At 35.2% G+C, this 22,012-nt stretch overlaps 1 protein-coding gene across 1 annotated transcript; it reads right to left on the bottom strand.

Moving 5' to 3' along the window:
- Nucleotides 1–19,008: 19,008 nt before the first annotated feature.
- LOC113273304 (adoMet-dependent rRNA methyltransferase spb1-like) lies at nucleotides 19,009–20,643 on the bottom strand. The gene is made up of 6 exons (XM_026523047.1): nucleotides 20,344–20,643; nucleotides 20,075–20,125; nucleotides 19,833–19,982; nucleotides 19,731–19,735; nucleotides 19,224–19,380; nucleotides 19,009–19,113 (listed from the first exon to the last, which is right to left on the bottom strand). Exons 1-6 carry the CDS (start codon nucleotides 20,641–20,643, stop codon nucleotides 19,009–19,011), a joined length of 768 nt encoding a protein of 255 aa, XP_026378832.1.
- Nucleotides 20,644–22,012: the final 1,369 nt, after the last annotated feature.

Raw genomic sequence — 22,012 nt, 5'->3', positions numbered from 1 at the left:
CCCATGATTGAAAATCACGCGCTTTAAGAAAAGCTCGCATAGCAATTTTCCACCATAAAGAGCCATCGAAGACTGATGATACGTTAATAGAGATAGTACCTCTGTCCATAGAGCTAGATCGCTACAAACACACTTGTAAGGTCTTGAACGTATTTGTCTGCTCTGATACCAATTGAAAAAGCGGGGGTATAAAAACCACACCCAATATTTCGATTAGCAATATGTATGGACTAACTTCAATATACTTTCTAGAGAATCAACTAGACAGTCAGACTCAATCTAGATAAAAGTACATCAAAGAGTTAATATCTCAATCTATCGGTTTGATCTATACTCAAGAAAATAGAAATCTGCGAGTCTTTATCAAATAATAGAGAGATAACTTGGATGGTACAAAAGACCAATATCCAAGTGTCAATCAATTTAAATCAACAACCAAAGGTCGGATATTCTAATTGATTGAACTAACACACAACCTGTGATATTTCAATTATAAAGATAAACAATATAATGCGAAAATAAAAATCACACAGACACAAGAATTTTGTTAACGAGGAAACCGCAAATGCATAAAAACCCCGGGACCTGGACCAGATTGAACACACACTGTATTAAGCCGCTACAGACTCTAACCTACTTCAAACTAACTTCGGTCTAGACTGTAGTTGAACCCCAATCAATATCACACTGATCCTAGGTACAATTGAGCTCCTTACGTCTCTGATCCTAGCAGGATACTACGTACTTGATTCCCTTAGCTGATCTCATCCACAACTAAGAGTTGCTATGACCCAAAGTCGAAGACTTGATAAAAAAAATTATCTCACACAGAAAAGTCTATAGATTGAATAAATCTGTCTCCCACAGAAATACCCAAGAGTTTTTGTTCCGTCCTTTTATAAATCAAGGTGAACATGAACCAATTGATAACCCGGACTTATATTCACGAAGAACAGCCTAGTATTATCAATCACTTCACAATAATCTTAATCGACGCGGCGAAAGAAGATATTGTGGAATCATAAACGATGAGACGAAGATGTTTGTGACTACTTTTATATCTTACCTATCGCAGATATCAATCTCAAGCCAATCTTTGCGATTGTACTCGTACGATAGAAACAACAAGATCAGATCACACAACTACGAGAAAGTAGTATCGGCCTGGCTTCACAATCCCAATGAAGTCTTTAAGTCGTTAACCTGATTTGAGAAAAGAAAACCAAAGGTTAAAGGAGAATCGACTCTAGCTTACAACTAGTATTATAGGTAAGGTGTGGGGATTAGTTTTCCCAGTTGCTAGAGTTCTCCCTTATATAGTCTTTCAAATCAGGGTTTGCAATCAATGTTAGCTTAGTAATAAAGCATTCAATATTCACCGTTAAATGAAAACCTGATTAGATTCAATCTAATATCTTTCAACCGTTGAATCGAAAACTTAGCTTGTTACATCAAATGAAATGCATGTTTCTAGGTTTGTGTAACCATACCCAAACATGTACATTTGTTGGTTTAACAATAGTTAACCAAATGTTTAGCCATATGAGCACTTTCATATCAACCATCTTCTTCTTCATCATAACTAGTTCAAATGACTCAAATGAACTATTTAGAGAGTTGTTCAATTCCAAGGAAATCTTATGTACTACACAAGACACAATTAAATCAAAAACGATTTAATTCACTCGAATCGGTTCATAAAATTTATAGGCATTGTTTGCAAATAACATTCCTTAGTTTATATAAACATGAGTTCACAAACAATCGTTTTTAGATATAACCAACTCAAGTTCGCGGACTGGGTTTGCGGACTTCAGTTCCTGGAAGGAGTTCTCAAACTCTAGCAGATTTTCTCGGGTCGAGAACTTCCGCCAGTTCGCGTACTGAGTTCAAAACTCTTGTTCCGGTTCTCTTGATAATTAAAGTTCGAAAACTTCGGTTCAAGGAATAAAGACTTATCTTTACTAGTGACGAAATTCGTATTAAGTTTCAATTACTTGAAAATTGCTTTGACGAAAATTGGTTTGTGAATAACAACTATATAACGTCCTCTAAAGTATGTTTTAATGATTGAAATGAGACTTTCGAATATATAACCATGGTTGGATATAAACATTGTGTGGTAACTCATACATGTGTAATTCCTTATTCCTTGAACCAAAGTATGCGTACTTTGCTGCTCAGGAAACCCGGAACTCAAGTCCACGTACCAGTACACGCACTATTGGAAGTTCACGTCCCGTGTGAAAATGTGAGGGTACAACAACCATACCCAATATTTCAATTAGCAATTTGTATGGACTAACTCCAATATACTTTCTAGAGAATCAACTAGACAGTCAGACTCAATCTAGATAAAAGTAAATCAAAGAGTTAATATCTCGATCTCTCGATTTGATCTATGCTCAAGCAAATAGAAATCTGCGAGTATTTATCAAATACTAGAGAGATAACTTGGATGGTACCAAAGACTAATATTCAAGTGTCAATCATTTTAAATCAACAACCAAAGGTTGGATATTCTAATTGATTGATCCTAATGCACAACCCGTGATATTTCAATTATATAACAAAACATAATGCGGAATAGAAATTGCACAGACACCAGAAATTTTGTTAACGAGGAAACCGCAAATGCAGAAAAACCCCGGGACCTAGTCCATATTGAACACCACATTGTATTAAGCCGCTACAGATATTATCCTACTACAAACTAACTTTGGTCTGGACTGTAGTTGAACCCTAATCAATCTTACACTCATTCAAGGTACAGTTCCGCTGCTTACGTCTCTGATCCCAGCAGGATACTACGCACTTAATTCCCTTAGCTGATATCACCCACAACCAAGAGTTTCTATGACCCAAAGTCGAAGACTTGATAGACAAATCTGTCTCACGCAGAAAAGTATATAGGATTGAATAAATCTGTCTTCCACAGAAATACCCAAGAGTTTTTGTTTCGTATTTTGATAAATCAAGGTGAACAGGAACTAATTGATAAACCAGACTTATATTCCCGAAGAACAGCCTAGTATTATCAATCACCTCACAATAATCTAAATCGTATGGTAGCGAAACTAGTGATTGTGTAATCACAAACGATGAGACGAAGATGTTTGTGATTTATTTTTATCTTGCCCTATCGGAGATATAATCTCAAGTCAATTATTTAACTGAAATCGTATGATAGAAAATGGCAAGATCGGATCGCTCAACTATAAGAGAAGTAGTTTTGTCTGGCTTCACAATCCCAATGAAGTCTTTCAGTCGTTAACCTACAGGGTCTCGAGAAGAAACCTAAGGTTAAAGGAGAATCGACTCTAGCAAACCAACTAATATTACACAGAAGGTGTGGGGATTATTTTTTTCAGATGCAAGATGTATCATTTATATAGTTTTCAAATCAGGGTATGCAATGTAAGTTACCTTGGTAACAAAGCATTCAATATTCACCGTTAGATGATAAACCTGATTCAACCAAGCTATTATCTCTCAACCGTTATACCGAAACTTAGTTTGTCACACACAAATGAAATGTATTCATTTAGGTTTGAGTAACCGTACCTAAACGTGTACACTTAGTTGGTTCACAAATAGTTAACCAATGGTTAGCCATATGAGCTCTTTCATGTTAACCGCATTCATCTTTCTCATAACTAGTTCAAATGACTCATAAGAACTAGTTGAAGAGTTGTTCAATTGCTTAAGTCTTTATTCATATACACAATTGTATCATCCTCACATCATATAATGGAAGCTCTCTTAATGATTAATTTATTCATTTAGTAAGAATATCTAAGATGGAAGGTTCGGAGTTTGGGTCTCTTGCGGTGGTCTTGTAGCCTTTCAAGCTGCTAAGCCTATTATAAGTTCTGTCAGGACCTTTCTCATAACTAGTTCAAACGAAATCGGTTTGATCCACTTGAATCAATCCATGAACAATATACCCACGGTTTGCAAGATTGCATTCCTTATAATTTATTGTTTTAAGTTCATGAACTACCGATTTGAGATATCACCATCTTGAGTACGCGTACGGGTATCCGTACCTTAGCTACCGAATTTGAGTTTACAAACTCAGCAGAAATTTTCGGCTCGAAAACTTCTGTGGGTACGCGTACCTAAGGTGACTGGTTTAACAGTTTGCAAACTACAAACTCAGCAGAAATTTTCGGTTGGAAAAATTCCGCCAGTACGCATACCCAACCTGTCTCCTTCACTAATACCATATGCACACATATGCACGCACTTGGTTTCCGGTACATGGATTTATGCACTAATGTGCGAACACACTATATATGTATATCCATAGATGGTAATCTCGACTCTACATTTCTATCATTGAAACATTCTTATATAATGTTATAACAATCGTTATTCACGACTATCGTCATCAAAGCTATTTTCAAGATTGAAACGTCATCATGACTTTCTTCACGGGTAAAGATGAAAATGGTTAAAACAAGCGCTTACAAACACATATTTCGAGAAAAAGATAAGCGAGTAAACTTGGCTCGAAATAGAAAATGTGTATGTATGAAAACTATCATACGACTTTGTATCAAGAGTAGGAGATATAATAGACTTTTGAGTGATAGATAAGTTCAAGTCTCCACATACCTTTTAGTTGGATAAAGTTCCAATTGTTCCTCGAGTAGTTCTTTGTCGTCGTAACATAATCGCCATGGATTCTGGATCTCAACTATACTTAACTATCCTAGACCGAGACTTAGTCATAAATAAACTAGAAATCAAGACATATAGTTTTGATCACTAATATTAAAAAACATGCTTGAGATAGCAACGCATGCGATTTCGACCGATCAATGCTCTAACAATCTCCCCCTTTGTCAATTTTAGTGACAAAACTATCAATACATATGGATTACAAAATAAATAAAACTTTATAGCTTCTCGTCCACATGCTTGATCTCCTTGGTGCTTCAATATTACTCGAAAACTTCGTCTTTTCCAAGTGCTCCCATGATTCCATAGATGTTCAATTCAGCATCATAGTTGTTGAAGTTTCGTAGCCATAACAATGAGAAAACAAAAGCTTTCGATCATTATTATACAGTATCATAGTATTATTACACAACATCAAAGTTCTCATATCACAACTTCGACAACAATACTATGGTTATATGTATCACTCCCCCTTAGTCAATACTTCATCTCAACACAAAAACCACTCCCCCTTGCATAATGATCCGAAAACCATATGTATTTGTAGTGTGAACTACATATTAATTCTCCCCCTTTTTGTCAATAAAATTAGCAAAAGTACGAAAACGAGATCCTAATGAAATTCTAATGGAGACACTTCAAGACCAAAGAAAAGAACATATCAACTTTTGTTTAGATGCAATCATAAAGCCGAAGCTAAATGCATTCATCACGGAGTTTATAAAGATACAAGATAACTCCTCAAATATTCCACAGCCGCACTCCCCAAAAAGATATGGAATTTAAGCGGAAGTTCAAAAGAACTCTCCCCCATTTGATTTCATTCCCGAAAGAACAACAAGAGCGACCTTACTTTTACAAGAAAATAAGGATTTTTTTGTACACCAAAAACCAAAAAATGATTTTGTATCCAAAAATCTCAATTAAACTACCCACAAGAGAACCCATGATTAATTTAATCGGAATACATAACCAAAGTAAAGACAAACGAATCTATGATTAGTTTAGTTGGAAATGCTCACACATGAAGACTTATGGAGACACACAATATATACATAAAATATGGATCAGGGAATATCAATACTGCGGAATATACAAGAATTCATTCTATTTTCCATCATTATTTGCACAATGACATATAATAGACATAATCCTTGTAAACAAATTTTTTTAACCTATCTTCCATCAACGAATTGGCATAATAGGCTTAACTTTTGTTCGTCAAAAATTCATTCTTTCTTTTATCAATACATGCATATCGACATATGAACGAGATAACTTTTGACATCGTATCTAAGAATAACATTTTATGGATGCAAACACACATATCCCATAACATATTGCAATATATAAAACCATAAAGATTAGTACTGCAACAATCATCTTCCAAACAATTTTTTAGAATTTAAACAAATAAACCTAAAAACATGAAGATGAAACCGTTGGACATAGCTATGTGTACTCACAATAATGGCTATTCCAAACCCTAGTTATTCTTTTAAACAAAACAAGAAAAAAATATTATAAGAAGATTTACTAGATAAATAGAAGAAAACATCTAATAGAACCCAATCACAAGCTAATTATCAAAGTTCACGTTCGCCAGCTTCACGGGATTCGAGGCCTTCGAGCTTCTGATTCATAATATCAACTGCGTCTTCGGAGATGATATCCTCGTTGAGAAGTTCTTTAGCATGTGACTTTACGAGACCAAGGTCAGTAGTAACCTTTTTCAACTCAATTCTAACCACATCAAGATCCTTCATTGTATCAACAACTTGCAGTTTTGCTTCCTCAAAGTACTTAAGAAAGTCATCAACCACTTCAGCAGAGACCATATCCTCATTCTCAACATCTTGGTGTGAGTAGGCATAATAACATGAGGCATTAGGTGCACCATCTTCTACAAGAGTTCTTTTCTTCCTCTCTTTTGATTTGAAACCAAAACCTTTCTCAAGAAATCCCTTTGCAAAATCACCGTAGCGATATGAAGAAGATAACATTCTTGATAACCTAGAGAACAACCTAGAGTATGCGTACGTGATTTACGTAACTCAATAGGTAGGGTACTTAAAGGTTTCTTAGGGAAGGAAGGGTTTTCTTAATTGTCTCGTGCCAGTTACACGGGTAAACATGTACGAGATCAATCTTGACACAGAAGAAGGACAAAAGTCGTACGCACACAACCTTATTTGAAGACTTTTACAAATTGGAGAAATCAAAATGACTCCAAAAATCTATGTCTCATAGAGAATCAGTTTTAGAGTACATGAGTAGCACCTTGTTTAACCAAAAATTTGACACATCTAATACAAATACTTGTACAAGCATTTTTCAAAAGATACTCATGCTAAAGACGATAAGAAAATAGCTTGGGAATCCAAGAATATTATTGACACAAGTATACCTGGGCATATCTCTCAACCAGGATTTTTGTGTGAGAGATTTCAGCCTTGTGATTAATTGGCACAAGTATGAGCTTTTAGCTCATCAAATGAATATTGTTTTTGGTTAAACCCCTTTCTTATGTACTTTGGAAGAAGACTCTTATGATGTGAAAAATTATCATAAAATTTACTATCATTATAATATGACACATAATAAGGATTTTTACCTGAAGAGTGTTGTCTAGATGGAGTACACAGTTTGTTGATGATTTCCTTATATCCCCCAATAATCAATCTTAGGTTGTCATCCATATGCTCATATATGCATTCTTCACTTGATATATGATTCACATCAAGATTAATATTATCTCCATTTATGATAGGAGAGATAACATGAGTTCTTCTTGGACGATATTTGTTAACAGGTCTATTATGCTTTTGTACATTTGAGGAACTCATTGAACTGACCTTCCTGGTAGGGAACACAGGATGTGTACTAAAACCAATTGGTTTACACATCCGGATGTCAGTTACACCTTTAAGAATTATATAAGGTGTATTGAATTTGAACCAGCGATTTATTTCTCAACTTGGATTTCCCTTTTTGCACTATATTCCCTTTTGAATCACAAAAAAGGCACACTTTATGATCACAGGAGTGATTAGAGATTTCAGACTTAACATTATTGTTTGGAGATTTGTTTCTTACAACTTTTGTGTGAATCCCCTGCACATTAGTTTGAGTGGGAAGAGAATCTGAAATTACTTCTGAAACTGGATCTCTTTCAGTTTGAACAGAAGTAGATGGTATAACAGACTTTTCTGAACATCCTTGAATGGAGAGTTTACTCAAGAGGTGTTCAACATCTAAAGAATCCTTTTTAAGTTTTGCCTCAAGTAGGATACGAGATTATCGAACTTCAGGATTTTCCTTACAAGAATCCTTTTCACTGGAGCCACAGTCTTTTCATAACACCAAGAAGAACATTGACATGTTTTTTTAACTGTTTGAATCTATCAACTTGAATTCTAACAAGGTTTAGAATTAGTTTACCCTCTCTAGTTGTTTCCTCTTGAATAACAGAGTCAGATTCATTAGAAAAATACATGCCAATGTTAGTATGCTACGTTTGAACACTAGGTTCGTCTATAACAAAGATTGAGGGATCTTTCTCTTTGGTAGACTTATTAGAAACAAAATATTTATTTCCAGTGACGCGTTTATCAGAGATTTTACTGTCCATATAGTCAGATCGCCAAAAACACAGACTTTTGAGGTCTTTTAACGTGTTTTCCTACTCTGATACCAATTGAAAATGCGGGGGTACAACAGCCAAACCAGATATTTCTATTAGCCCTCTGTATGGAATAACTCCAATATACTTTCTAGAGAATCAACTAGACAGTCAGACTCAATCTAGATAAAAGTATATCAAAGAGTTAATATCTCGATCTCTCGATTTGATCTATACTCAAGCAAATAGAAATCTGCGAGTCTTTATCAAATACTAGAGAGATAACTTGGATGGTACCAAAGACCAATATCCAAGTGTCAATCATTTTAAATCAACAAACAAAGGTTGGATATTCTAATTGATTGATCCTAACGCACAACCTGTGATATTTCAATTATATAACAAAATATAATGCAGAATAGAAATAACACAGACACCAGAAATTTTGTTAACGAGGAAACCGCAAATGCAGAAAAACCCGGGACCTAGTCCAGATTGAACACCACAATGTATTAATCCGCTACAGACACTAGCCTACTACAAACTAACTTCGGCCTGGACTGTAGTTGAACCCTAATCAATCTCACAATGGTTCAAGGTATAGTTGTGCTCCTTACGTCTCTGATCCAAGCATGATACTATGCACTTGATTCCCTTAGCTGGTCTCACCCACAACCAAGAGTTGCTACGACCCAAAGTCGAAGACTTGATAGATAAATCTGTCTCACACAGAAAATCTATAGGATTGAATAAACTTGTCTCCCACAGAAATACCCAACAGTTTTTGTTCCGTCTTTTGATAAATCAATGTGAAGAAGAACTAATTGATAAATCGGACTTATATTCCCAAATAACAACCTAGTATTATCAATCACCTCACAATAATCTAAATCGTATGGTAGCGAAACTAGATATTGTGGAATCACAAACGATGAGACGAAGATGTTTGTGATTTCTTTTTATCTTGCCCTATTGAAGATATAATCTCAAGTCAATTATTCAATTGGACTAGAAAATGGCAAGATCAGATCGCTCAACTACAAGAGAAGTAGTTTCGTCTGGTTTCACAATCGCAATGAAATCTTTCAGTCGTTAACCTATAGGGTCTCGAGAAGAAACCTAAGGTTAAAGAAGAATCGACTCTAGCAAACCAACTAATATCGCACAAGAGGTGTGGGGATTAGTTTTTTCAGAGGCTAGATGTCTCCTTTATATAGTTTTCAAATCAGGGTTTGCAATCTAAGTTACCTTGGTAACAAAGCATTCAATATTCACCGTTAGATGATAAACATGATACAACCAAGCTAATATCTTTCAACCGTTAGATCGAAACTTAGCTTGTCACACACAAATGAAATGTATTCATTTAGGTTTGAGTAGCCGTACCAAAACGTGTACACTTAGTTGGTTCACAAATAGTTAACCAATGGTTATCCATATGAGCTCTTTCATATTAACTGTATTCATCTTTCTCATAACTGGTTCAAATGACTCATAAGAAATAGTTGAAGAGTTGTTCAATTGCTTAGGTCTTTATTCATAGACACAATTGAAACAAAATCGGTTTGATCCACTTGAATCAATCCATGAACAACATACCCACGGTTTGCAAAGATTGCATTCCTTATAATTTATTGTTTTAAGTTCATGAATTTTAGATATCACCAGCTTGAGTACGCGTACGGGTATGCGTACCTTAGCTACCAGATTTGAGTTTACAAACTCAGCAGAAATTTTCGGTTCGAAAACTTCCGTGGGTACGCGTACCTAAGGTGAATGGTTTAACAGTTTGCAAACTACAAACTCAGCAGAAATTTTTGGTTGGAAAAATTCCGCCAATACGCGTACGGGTACGCATACCCAACCTGTCTCCTTCACTAATACCGCATGCACACATATGCACGCACTTGGTTTCCGGTACATGGATTTATACATTAATGTGCGAACACACTATATATGCTTATATCAATAGACGGTAATCTCAACTCTACATTTCAATCATTGAAACATTATTCTATAATCTTCTAACAATTGTTATTCACGACTATCGTCATCAAAGATGTTTTCAAGATTGAAACGTCATCATGACTTTTATCCCGGGTAAAGATGGAAATGGTTAAAGAAAAATCTTAGCAACATATATCTCGAGAAAAAGATAAGCGAGTAAACTCGGCTCGAAATAACAAATGTGTATGTATGAAAACTATCATACGACTTTGTCTCAAGATTAGGAGATAGAATAGACTTTTGAGTGATAGATAATTTCAAGTCTCCACATACCTTTTAGTCAGATGAAGTTCCACTTGTTCCTCGAGTAGTTCTTCGTCTTCATAAGATAATCGCCATGGAGTCTGGAGCTCAACTATACTTAACTATCCTATACCGAGACTTAGTCATAAGTAAATTAGAAATCAAGACATATAGTTTTGATCACTAATATTGACAAACATGCTTAAGATAGCAACGCATGCGAGTTCGACCGAGCAATGCTCTAACACCGTGAATTTCTGCCGAAGTTTGTGAACTGAAAACAAACTTATTCCGGGTACTTAAGTCCGTGTACCGGTATGCGTACTTAAGTTGGTTATTTTCTAAAAATGATTATTCGTGAACTTAAACCTATATAAACTAAGGAATGCATATTCGCAAACCGTGGCTATAAAGTTCATGAATCAACTCGAGTGAATCAAATCGTTTCTGCTTCGATTGTGTCTTGTATATTCCTATAAGATCTAAGCAATTCAACAACTCTATAACTAGTTCATTTGATTCATTTGAACTAGTTTTGGTAAAGAAGAATACGATTGATATGAAAGTGCTCACATGGCTAACCATTTGGTTAACTATTATTGAACCAACTAAGTGTACATGTTTGGGTGCGGTTACACAAACCTAAATAAACGTGCATATCATTTATGTGTAACAAGCTAAGTTTCGATCTAACGTTTGAAACATATTAGCTTGAATCTAATCAGGTTTTCATCTAACAATGAATATTGAATGCTTTGTTACCAAGGTAACTTATATTGCAAACCCTGATTTGAAAGGCTATATAAAGGAGAACTCTAGAAAATGGTAAACCTAATCCCAACACCTCATGTATGATACTAGTTGTATAAGCTAGATTAGATTCTCCTTAAACCTTAAATTTCTACTGAGACCCTGTAGGTTAACGACTTGAAGACTTCGTTGGGATTGTGAAGCCAGACCCAACTATTTTCTTTATAGTTGTGTGATCTGATCTTGTTGTTTCTATCGTATTAAGTACAATCATAAGATTTACTTGAGATTAATTTCTCCGATAGGCAAGATTAAAAGAAGTCACAAACATCTTTGTATCGTCGTTTTTGATTCCGTAATATCTTCTTTCACTAGTCGATTAAGATTATTGTGAGGTGGTTGATAATTCTAGGTTGTTCTTCGGGAATATAAGTCCGGGTTATCAATTGGTTCATGTTCACCTTGATTTATCAAAAGACGGAACAAAAACTTGTAGGTATTTCTGTGGGAGACAGATTTATCTATTACCATAGACTTTTCTGTGTAATACAAATTTATTTATTGAAGTCTTTGACTTTGGGTCGTAACAACTCTTAGTTGTGGGTGAAATCAGCTAAGGTAATCAAGTGCGTAGTATTCTGTTGGGATCAGAGACGTAAGGAGCGCAATTGTACCTTGGATCAGTGTGAAATTGATTGGGATTCAACTACAGTACAGACCGAAGTTAGTTTACAGTAGGCTAGTGTATGTAGCGGCTTAATACAGTATGTGTTCAATCTGGAATAAGGTCCCGGTTTTTTTTTTCATTTGCGGTTTCCTTGTTAACAAAACTTTTGGTGTCTGTGTTATTTATTTTCCGCATTATATTTTGTTATATAATTGAAATATCACAGGTTGTGCGTTGAATCGATCAATTAGGAAATCCAAACTTTGGTTGTTGATTGAAATTGATTGATCCTTGAACATTGGTCTTTGGTACCATTCAAGTGATTTCTCTTATATTCAATTAGACTCGCAGATTTCTATTTTCTTGAGTAAGTATTGAATCGAGAAAGTGAGATATAACTCTTTAATATATTTTTATTAAGATTGAGTCTGACTGTCTAGTTGATTCTCTTAAAAGTATATTGGAGTTAGTCCATACAGATTGCTAAGCAAAATATTCGGTGTGGTTGTTAGACCCCCGCTTTTTCAATGGGATATGTTGTTTACGTCAGTGAACCTTGACTGTCCCATATTTTTTCAAAATTTAAGTCTATCATATGTCTTTATGCAAATATTGATGAAAGATAAAATGAGCTTTTGACACCAAAGATTAAGTCTATTATATGTCATTGTGCAAATAGTGATAAAAGATAGAATGAATTTGTGTATATTCCGCAGTATTTGTCCTTCCTTTATCCACATCTTATGAATATACTGTGTTGCTCCGTAACCTTACGTATGTGAGCATGACCAATTGAATTGATCATTTACTTCATGTTTCATGTGATTTTTTAATGTCCAAAGAAATCTTTTTCTTCTTGTAAAAGTAAGGTCGCTCTTGTTCTTCTTTCGGGAATGAAATTTTATGTGGAAGAGTTCTTATTTGAACTTGTGCTTAATTGCTAAATCTTTGTGGGGAGTGCGACTGTGGAATATTATAGGATTTTTCTTGTATCTTTATAAACTCCTTAATGAATACACTAAGTTTCGACTATGTGAAATCATCGAAATCAAGTTGATATGTTCACTTTTCGTCATGAGGTATCTCTATGAAATTTTCATTAGGATCCCACTAGTGTTCGTACCTTTGCCAATGTATATTGACAAAAAGGGGGAGAATTAGTGTGCAGTTCACACTACAAACACATATGGTTTATGGATCATTATGTTAGGGGGAAGTGGTTTTCATTGTAAGATGAAGTATTGACTAAGGGAGAGTGATACATATCACCATAGTATTGTTATCAAAGTTGTGATACAATTGAACTTTGATGTTGTGTAATAATACTATGACACTGTATAACAATGATTGAGAGCAATTGTTTTCTCATTCTTATGGATACGGATCTTCAACAACTATGATGCTGAGTTGAACACGTTCAGAATCACTGGAGTACTTGGAAGTGACGAAGATTTAGAGTAATGTTGAAGAACCAAGGAGATCAAGCATTTGGATGAGAAGCTACAAGGTTTTTTATTTTGTAATCCATATGTATTGATAGTTTTGTCATTAAAATTGATAAAGGGGGGGATTGTTAGAGCACTGCTCGGTCAAACTCGCAAGCGTTGCTATCTCAAGCTTGTTTGTCAATGTTAGTGATCAAAATTATAAGTCTTGATTTCTAGTCTACTTATATGTCTCGGACTAGGATAAATTATGTAGTTGAGCATTCAACTTCACGGTGTTCATCAATTGAAGACGGCGAACTATTAAGGAGAGCTTGTATAACTTCATCAACAAAATTTATGCGGAGACTAAAACTCATCTATCACTTGGAAAATCTATTTCTACTTTATCTTCTATATTGAGTCAAAAATCGTATAGCTATATAGTATTCGATTGTACACATTTGATATTTCGAGTTGAGCTTAACTCGCTTACATATTTCTCAGAATATGTGTTGGTAAGCTTTCGCTTCAACCAAGTTTATGTTATATTCTTGACGAAAGTCAAAACATGATCATGTGAAAAACTCCGTGTAACATCTTATATGATTTGTGTGATACGATAATTTGATGTAGGCTTGGAATGTTTCGTAATGATTATTTCAGGTAAAGTACGGGAGCCTTGGTATGAGTACGCGTATGCGTACTGGCGAACTCAGTTGAAGTCCTGGAACTATAATGTACGTACCCATACGCGTGAGGATCTCAATTTTTGTTTTGGATGTGTGGTAGTATGCGTACTCGTATGTGTACTGTGAGACACAGTCCAAGTCCGGCTACTTAAAAAAGCGTACCCATTTGCATACTTTAGTAGGTTAAAGTTCTAGAATCGGTTGTGACATGAACGAATAAATTTACATAATAAGGAATGCAATCACTTACAAATCATGGCTATAATATTCATGAATTGATTCGAGTTCAACCGGTTTTTCTTCAATTGTGTTCTTGTATAAATATATAAGAATATAACAATTGAACAAACTCTATAAATAGTTTCATTTGAGTCATCTGAACTAGTTGTGGTTAAGATGAATAAGGTTGATATGAAAGTATTCATGTGGCTAACTTCGGTTAACTATTGTTGAGCCAACCTAGTGTACACGTTTAGGTACGGTTACTCAAACCTAAATGAAGGTACATTTCATTTGTGTTTAACAAGCTAAGACCATCTAACGGTGTAGAGATATTGCTTTGGTTTCAAGCAAACTTAGCTTGACTCTTAGATCAGGTTTCATCTAACGGTGAATATTGATTGCTTTGTTTCAAAGCTATCAAACCCTGATTTGAAGACTATATAGGGATAACTCTAGCAACTGGGAAACCTAATCCCCACACCTCATGTGTGATACTTGTTACGACTAGATTCGATTCTCCTTTAACCTTAGGTTTTCTTCAAAACTCTGTAGGTTAACAACTTAGAGACTTCATTGGGATTGTGAAGCCAGATCCAACTATTTTCTCTGTTGTTGTATGTTCTGATCTTACTTCTTATCGTGATTGATTATTATCTTTTCTAAGATTTGCTTGAGATTTATCTCCGATAGGTAAGATTAAAAGAAGTCACAAACATCTTCGTCTTATCGTTTGTGATTCCACAATATCTTGTTTCGCTTCCATACGATTAAGGTTATTGTGAGGTGATTGATAATACTTTGCTGTTCTTCTGGAATATAAGTCTGGTTTATCAATTAGTTCTTGTGCACCTTGATTTATAATAAGACGAAACAAAACTCATAGGTATTTATGTGGGAGACAGATTTATCTATTTCAATAGACTTTTCTGTGTGAGACAAATTAGTTTATCAAGCCTTCGACTTTGGATCATAGCAACTCTTAGTTGTCGGTGAGATCAGCTAAGGGAATCAAGTGCATAGAATCCTGTTGGGGTTCAGAGACGTAAGGAGCGCAATTGTTCCTTGATCAGTGTGAGATTGGTTAGGGCTCAACTACATTCCAGTCCGAAGATCATTGGTAGTAGTATAGTTTCTGTAGCGTTTTAATACAATATGGTGTTCAAAGATGGGCTAGGCCGGGGTTTTTCTGCATTTGCTCGTTAACAAAATTTCTGGTGTTTGTGTTATTTCTATTCCGCATTATATTAGTTTATATAATAGAAATATCACAGGTTGTGTGTAGTTCAATCAATTAGATAATCTAACATTTGGTTGTTGATATAAATTGATTGACACTTGAACATTGGTCTTTGGTACCGTTCAAGTTGTTTCACATAATAATCAGGCTCACGGATTCTATATGTTTGATTTGCTGAATATTACATTGTGAAACAGAGATATAACTCCTTGATATACTTTTTTATAGATTGAGTCTGACTGTCTAGTTGATTCTCTTGAAAGTATATTGGAGTTTGTCCATATAGATTGCCTAAACGAAATATTGGGTGGTGTTGTTAGACCCCCGTTTTTGCAGACTTAAAGGTAAAATAGATTAAAAATTTTGTATTTACGAAAATATCATTATCATAAAATAAAGATAAATATTTAAAAACTTCACATCTTCCGAAACGTATGTCGAATTTTATGAACTTTATATATTTGGAAATCTCTTTGAATTATCTAAGATACGAGCATAAATAACAATACTAAAATTTTTATGCTTTTCGAAATTTTTGTATGTTTTTCTATAAAGGTTAGACATAGTTTAATACTTACTCATTTATACCTTCAAAAAAATTGTAAAAAATCTATAAAGAAAATTAATTGATTCAAAAGTAGACAAACAACAAGCGATTTCGGGTAAGAAAATATAACATGTGGTGCCTACTAGTTGTTTAGATGTTACTAGAACACCGCTGCCACGGTGGAGAGGGCCGACCGGGAAAAAAAAACGCTGATTGCATAACGCGTTATACATCCTTTTTTTTGTTGGAATGTTATTTTTGGGGTATATACATCGTTTTAGTGATTGTATAGTGGATGCGTGAACTAAAATACGACTGTATAAAACGTTATGCATCCTTTGTGGTGGCTTTATAGTTCAGTATGCATCTCCTTTTTCTTTTGTCGGAACGATATTTTTAGGCACATACTACCTCCATTTCAAAAAAAGAAATATTTTCACGCTTTCATTTTTGCATAAAAATATGCCAAATTGAAAAAAAAATGAAAGTATAATTATTCCTGAGACGGAGCGAAAGTATCATTTTTCCTGACACGACGCGAAAATATCGTTTTTCCTGACATACGATCTGGGGTTAGCCTAGTTGGCTTTGAGTCTCAAATAGGAGGTCGGCAATTCGAGTCTCCACTCAAACATTGGAGATTTCGTGTAATTACTACTAACTTTATTATGGGGAATGGGCCGGGCTTGCTTAGGGGGAGTAGACTCGGTGGCTACGCTGTCAGGGGACAGGACGGACCTATGGCTTAAAAAAAAGTTATCGTCAAGTAAGGAAAAATAGGATATATAAGAAATTATGTAAAAAACTTCGCTAAAAAAAACTCACTAAAAGGGATAGGCATTTTCGGTTTTTCGGTTCAAAAACTGCTACCATAATCAATCTTCTTATCAATTGCAAATTTGTGTTGGTCTAAATAGTGGTCATAATCGATCTTTTTATCAAATTGACTCCCACACTTCGGGATCTTCGACCCAATTAATATGTTAAGTTCTTGAAATAGTCAGATTATATGTGATAAGAGCAACTGCAATGGTACGAGCATAACCAAAGAGTAAAAACCAAAAAAATAAATAAAAGAATGGGTTTAGTTCATGGTGCGACGTTATGGTGTAGGAGAAAATATGGTGAGCACATGTATAAAAGTTGGTCTGATACTGGACGTAGGTATAAAATGCGTTCAGGATGGACACAACTTTAACTAACGCCTGATGTAGGGCGCATTTTAAAATTGCGTTTGTTGTGGAGCGGAATATATACAACCGTCTGACCATCAGAGACAATTAAAAACAACGCCCGACGGGCCATAAGAAGAAACTACGCCGTATGGGACGTAATTTATAAAACGGCCTTCTTGCGTCAGTCACACATAGAAAAACTTCAAAGTTTGCGGTTTAGTTTAATGCACACCAAGATGGATGAAACTTGTCTATTGTGATAATAGCCTAATCGGTTTGCACAACTTAATCCTTCAGCATACAACGTTAAGTCATTATTTATTTCAGGTGAAAATACAGAACATATTAAGAAATAAACGACGTTATATACAGGTGGCGCCACATGCACACATATTGTGTAGCTGCCAAACACGTACAGTCCAGCATCATGACGATGATGATGATTTTTGTTTTCAAACCGGCAATATGACATTCTCTGGATTATCCGAATTATCTTCTTGATTTTTTCTTCCATTATATCTGAAAAACCAACACCAGGCGTAATCGGAAGTTGCGCCCTTTAATTAGGCAATCTTTAAAATCACGTCTGGTGAGACGGGAATATAAACTGCGCCCGGACCAGGCACAATTTTAAATGTTCGTCTGAAACTAGACGCAAAATAAAGTATCGTCCCACCAAACTTAGGTTAAAATCACGCTTCAAAATGGCGCAACTTATACTTGTGCTTCACTCCCAAACGATGATTATAACTCCGCCCCACTACAAATGCAGGTAATATTTGTGTCTTACGGCGGTCGTAGTTTTAAACCACGTTCGACCAAAACCAAACTAAAGACCAAATATGGTTTGATTTTTGGTTTTAGTCTAGTTTTTGATCTTGACTTTGTTCGATAGTGGTTGATTTCTGGACCAAATTTTTGGTTTTGGTCGTCGACGGTGGATTTTTGGTTTTGGTTTTGGTCGTCGACTGTGGTTGCTCTAAGCGTTCTTAGCTGCTTCAGAAGACTCATGGTTATCACAACTTTGGGACAAGTACTACTATTAGTCAGATTATGATCGGGGAATCCAGTCAGGTTTTGAGTTATGATAAAGTTGATGCTTTCAAACTGATGAGGGTAATGATATCATGGTTGCTACTTCATATCCCAGAGGGAGTAAACGTATGCGAGGGATTAAAATGCTAAATAGTATAATTTAAACACTCCAAACAATTACCACCAGGTCAATTACCAAACTGGACAACTAAATGGATTAAAATGCCAAGTATAAATTAAGTACTTCGATTATTAAACTACTGATAAAGGTCACTGTCTTATAGGCTTAGTTTACTTTTATACAGAACCCAATATATAAGATGATTGAAATTTTTCAAAGAAAAGAGTTATAAGCAACAATGACTTGAGTGGTCATTATGCAACAAATATTTCTTCCTTCGAAGGTCTTTATGCAATATAAATATATCTCCCCCGATTTGTCTTAGCACAACAAATATTACTTTGCATGTTTCTTCTTGCACTCTATAGAAGAATATATGTCAGCTTCTCCATTTCGTTGGGAATCTCATTATCATCACTGCCCTTATTTCATCAGTAGCTTAAGGAGTAGCCTTCTGAGCATGGGATATGGATTCTCTCACACGCAACCTCCACCTATAAACATGGAAATAAACCACTAACTTAAATTGGGACATAAAGTTGAAAAACTAATCACGAGAGTGCCAACCACACCCTTTTTCTTAACATCTATATTTGGAGGCAAAATAAAGTTCAGTATTATGCTTCATCAAATGCTTAAAATGTTGCTTGTCCATAACCCGAAGATCCTTGCATATCATCTTGACCTGAAAAGACAAAGGAAATAGAATGAGTTGAAACGGCAGCAAAAACACCACTTAAGCAAGAAAAAAATACATATTTCTTTAGGAAAATTAACATAAAAGATAATAACTACCCTTCTGGTAGTTAAATTATGGCCCCTTAAAGATAAACAAGCATCGTCGTTGAAGGATAAGGAATCGGCTATTCCAAAAACTTCAAGTGGAGTCTCATACCACACAAAATCTGAAGCCAAAACAACTCTCTTCGGAATTGACTCTTCTTTCTTGAAGCTGTAGTATAAACGAACAAAAATTTCATTAAAAAAGTTTGAGCTCATAAATATATAGATACTATCTAAACAAAAATGCTATAAGGTACAACCGCAAGGAGGTTTCAATGCATTACTCTTAAATTATGATATCTATTAGTTGTTGATTTTATCTTTCAAATTCCTACTTCCGTAGATTCAAAAAGCTGCAGGAATGAAGAATGATAGTGGATGACCATGAGAAGTGGTTTATTCATATAATTAATTGAAACACTTGATGGAAGTAGGCTTTCTACATGGCTGTATATGCAAATAACCCATAAGAAACAGGATCATGGTACATAACTTGTGCTGGCTCTGCGAGAAGAATACCTCACCTAAAAAGACATAACTAAGAGAAATAGAAGCCTGAATTTCATCAATTAAAAGAACACGCATAGAACTGGAACAACAAGACTCTTATAATTGTCCTACCTCAGGATTAATATTTTCTTTAATACTGAACAAATTCCTAGCAACGAGCAGACTGGGATTAATCTTTTCTGGGGCTTTATAACTTTTAGACACGATGTAGGTTTCTGGAAATGTGAAAGTTGGTTTCCTTACGACAACTCTGTCAAATAACTGTAAGCATACACCCCGGGGGAATCAGATATCTGTATCACGAAAAAAGGGGAAAAAGTATAATACTAAGGAGAAGGAAAGACAAGCCTTACCTGCTCAAGACAGTAAAGCATGGGATTGTAATCTTGTGCGCCATTGAACATCTATCATTATTCAGGACATATAGACAAATTAATCAATACTCATCACATACATACACAATTCAACAAGAAACACATGCATAATACGGTGAATATGTTGCTACTTCAGGAATATTTAATGATAATCTTCCTAATGACATCCATAATCTTGTAAACTGCAAGATGTTGTAATTGTAACCTGTTCACTCTTGGGGAAAAAAACAACAAGAAACTCATCATACCTTAGTGACAAAAGCTCCTTTGGGTGATAAGAATTCAGTAGCGAGTTTAATAGATTCAGTAAGCTGAGACGCCTGATCCCAAGGAGTGGCACGAGTATCAGAAGATAATCCACCACCGTGCATTACAAGATCAAAACCTGTAAAACCATTTTCAGTCATATATTTTCGTATAGTATCTCTGCATTCAGAAGTAGCGATATCTTCTTGAATAAAAATTGCGTCTGGAACAGGTCTAATCGGATGAAGACCAACACCAACAACTAAACCCCCTTGTTGGATTTTTAAAACAGCAAGACGCATCCAACCACCAGTGTCAGGACATAGATCTAACACAGGTTTAGATGTTTTTATGTTTTCCTTAGCTATACTGCACTCAATCTTAGTTTTTGTGTTTTATTTTTGATCTTTTTCTATTTTTTTTCCTAGGAGTATATGTGTAGGTTAAAAGCTAACTAGTGTAACCCGCGCTACATATCGGCTATGTATCGGGTTTGGTAGGAATTGCCGATTGTTGTGGCGGGGCTTTCCTTACAATCCGTGGTATATTGTGTTATTCGTCCACATAAAGAGGGTGCTTTTGTCTTTCTAGGTTTCTCATTCCCCCTGTGCCCAAACCCTCTTGACCGAAGTTGACCCAAACCCTATTTTTATCGTCATCGTGTAAAAGTTAAAACTTCTCAGCGCGTTTGGATACACATCCAGAAGTAAATTTTTGACTTCTTGAAGTCAAAAAGCAAGAAGTCAGTATGGGCGTAGGATTTCAAAACAACTTCTAAAAGCAAAAAAGTCGACTTCTTGTGAAGCAAAATATCTGGACTTCTGACTTGTACTTCTCGAGAAGCAGAAGTCAAAAGCAAAATTGTATCAAAACACGCCAGCACTCAGAAGCTACTTTTCGACTTCTGGAAGTCGAAAAGTCAGAAGTTAGTTTGGCAATAATTTTTCAGAACGACCACTAGAAGCAGAAAAGTTAGTTTTTGTTTCGCTTCTGACTTATGATTTTGACTTCTACTTCTTGAAGAGCAGAATCCATAAGCAAATATGTATCCAAACGCGCTAAAATTCAGAATGATTGTAACTGAAAATTGTACGAGCCCTAAATCGGCATGAATTGTCGTGGCGTAGACACAAAATAACCTTTCAAATTAGAGTCGTCGATTAATTTATACCATGAAAATTTTAATGAGTCGTTACTATTTATGAATTTGAACCGTATTTTCTATGGTCAATGATGCGCGTCGTTTACACAATAAATTAATTAACTTATTTCCGCACAATTAACTGGTAATATAATTCCAAGGAGATCGTTCCTACAAGGAGCAATGCGTTTTTAGTTGTTAAATAGTAATCGAAAGGGGTTTTTTAGATTTTAAATTAAACTATAATTAATAAAGAAAATAATAAGACTTTGTTGCAAACAATGAGAAGAAAGATGACTAGGGAATATTTCTTCGTCACTGAACCGAAACTTAATTAAATACAAGTTTATCTATTGTTGAACTTATACTGTTACCAACCGTAGAATAGCAATAAGCTCTGTTATCCAACGGATTCCTATTGTCACTAGATACGAAAGCACTCGACTACCAGTTTTTATCCAACTAACCCACCAAGAATAAGCTCTCAGGGTGTAAATTAATTGAATACTTTACACTGTGTGAATCAGGTT

This window comes from Papaver somniferum, chromosome 4, assembly GCF_003573695.1.
Source record: "Papaver somniferum cultivar HN1 chromosome 4, ASM357369v1, whole genome shotgun sequence".
NCBI classification, from domain to species: domain Eukaryota; kingdom Viridiplantae; phylum Streptophyta; class Magnoliopsida; order Ranunculales; family Papaveraceae; genus Papaver; species Papaver somniferum.
The sequence above is the reverse complement of the archived record's forward strand: the minus strand, read 5'-3'. Positions and strand labels throughout refer to the sequence as shown.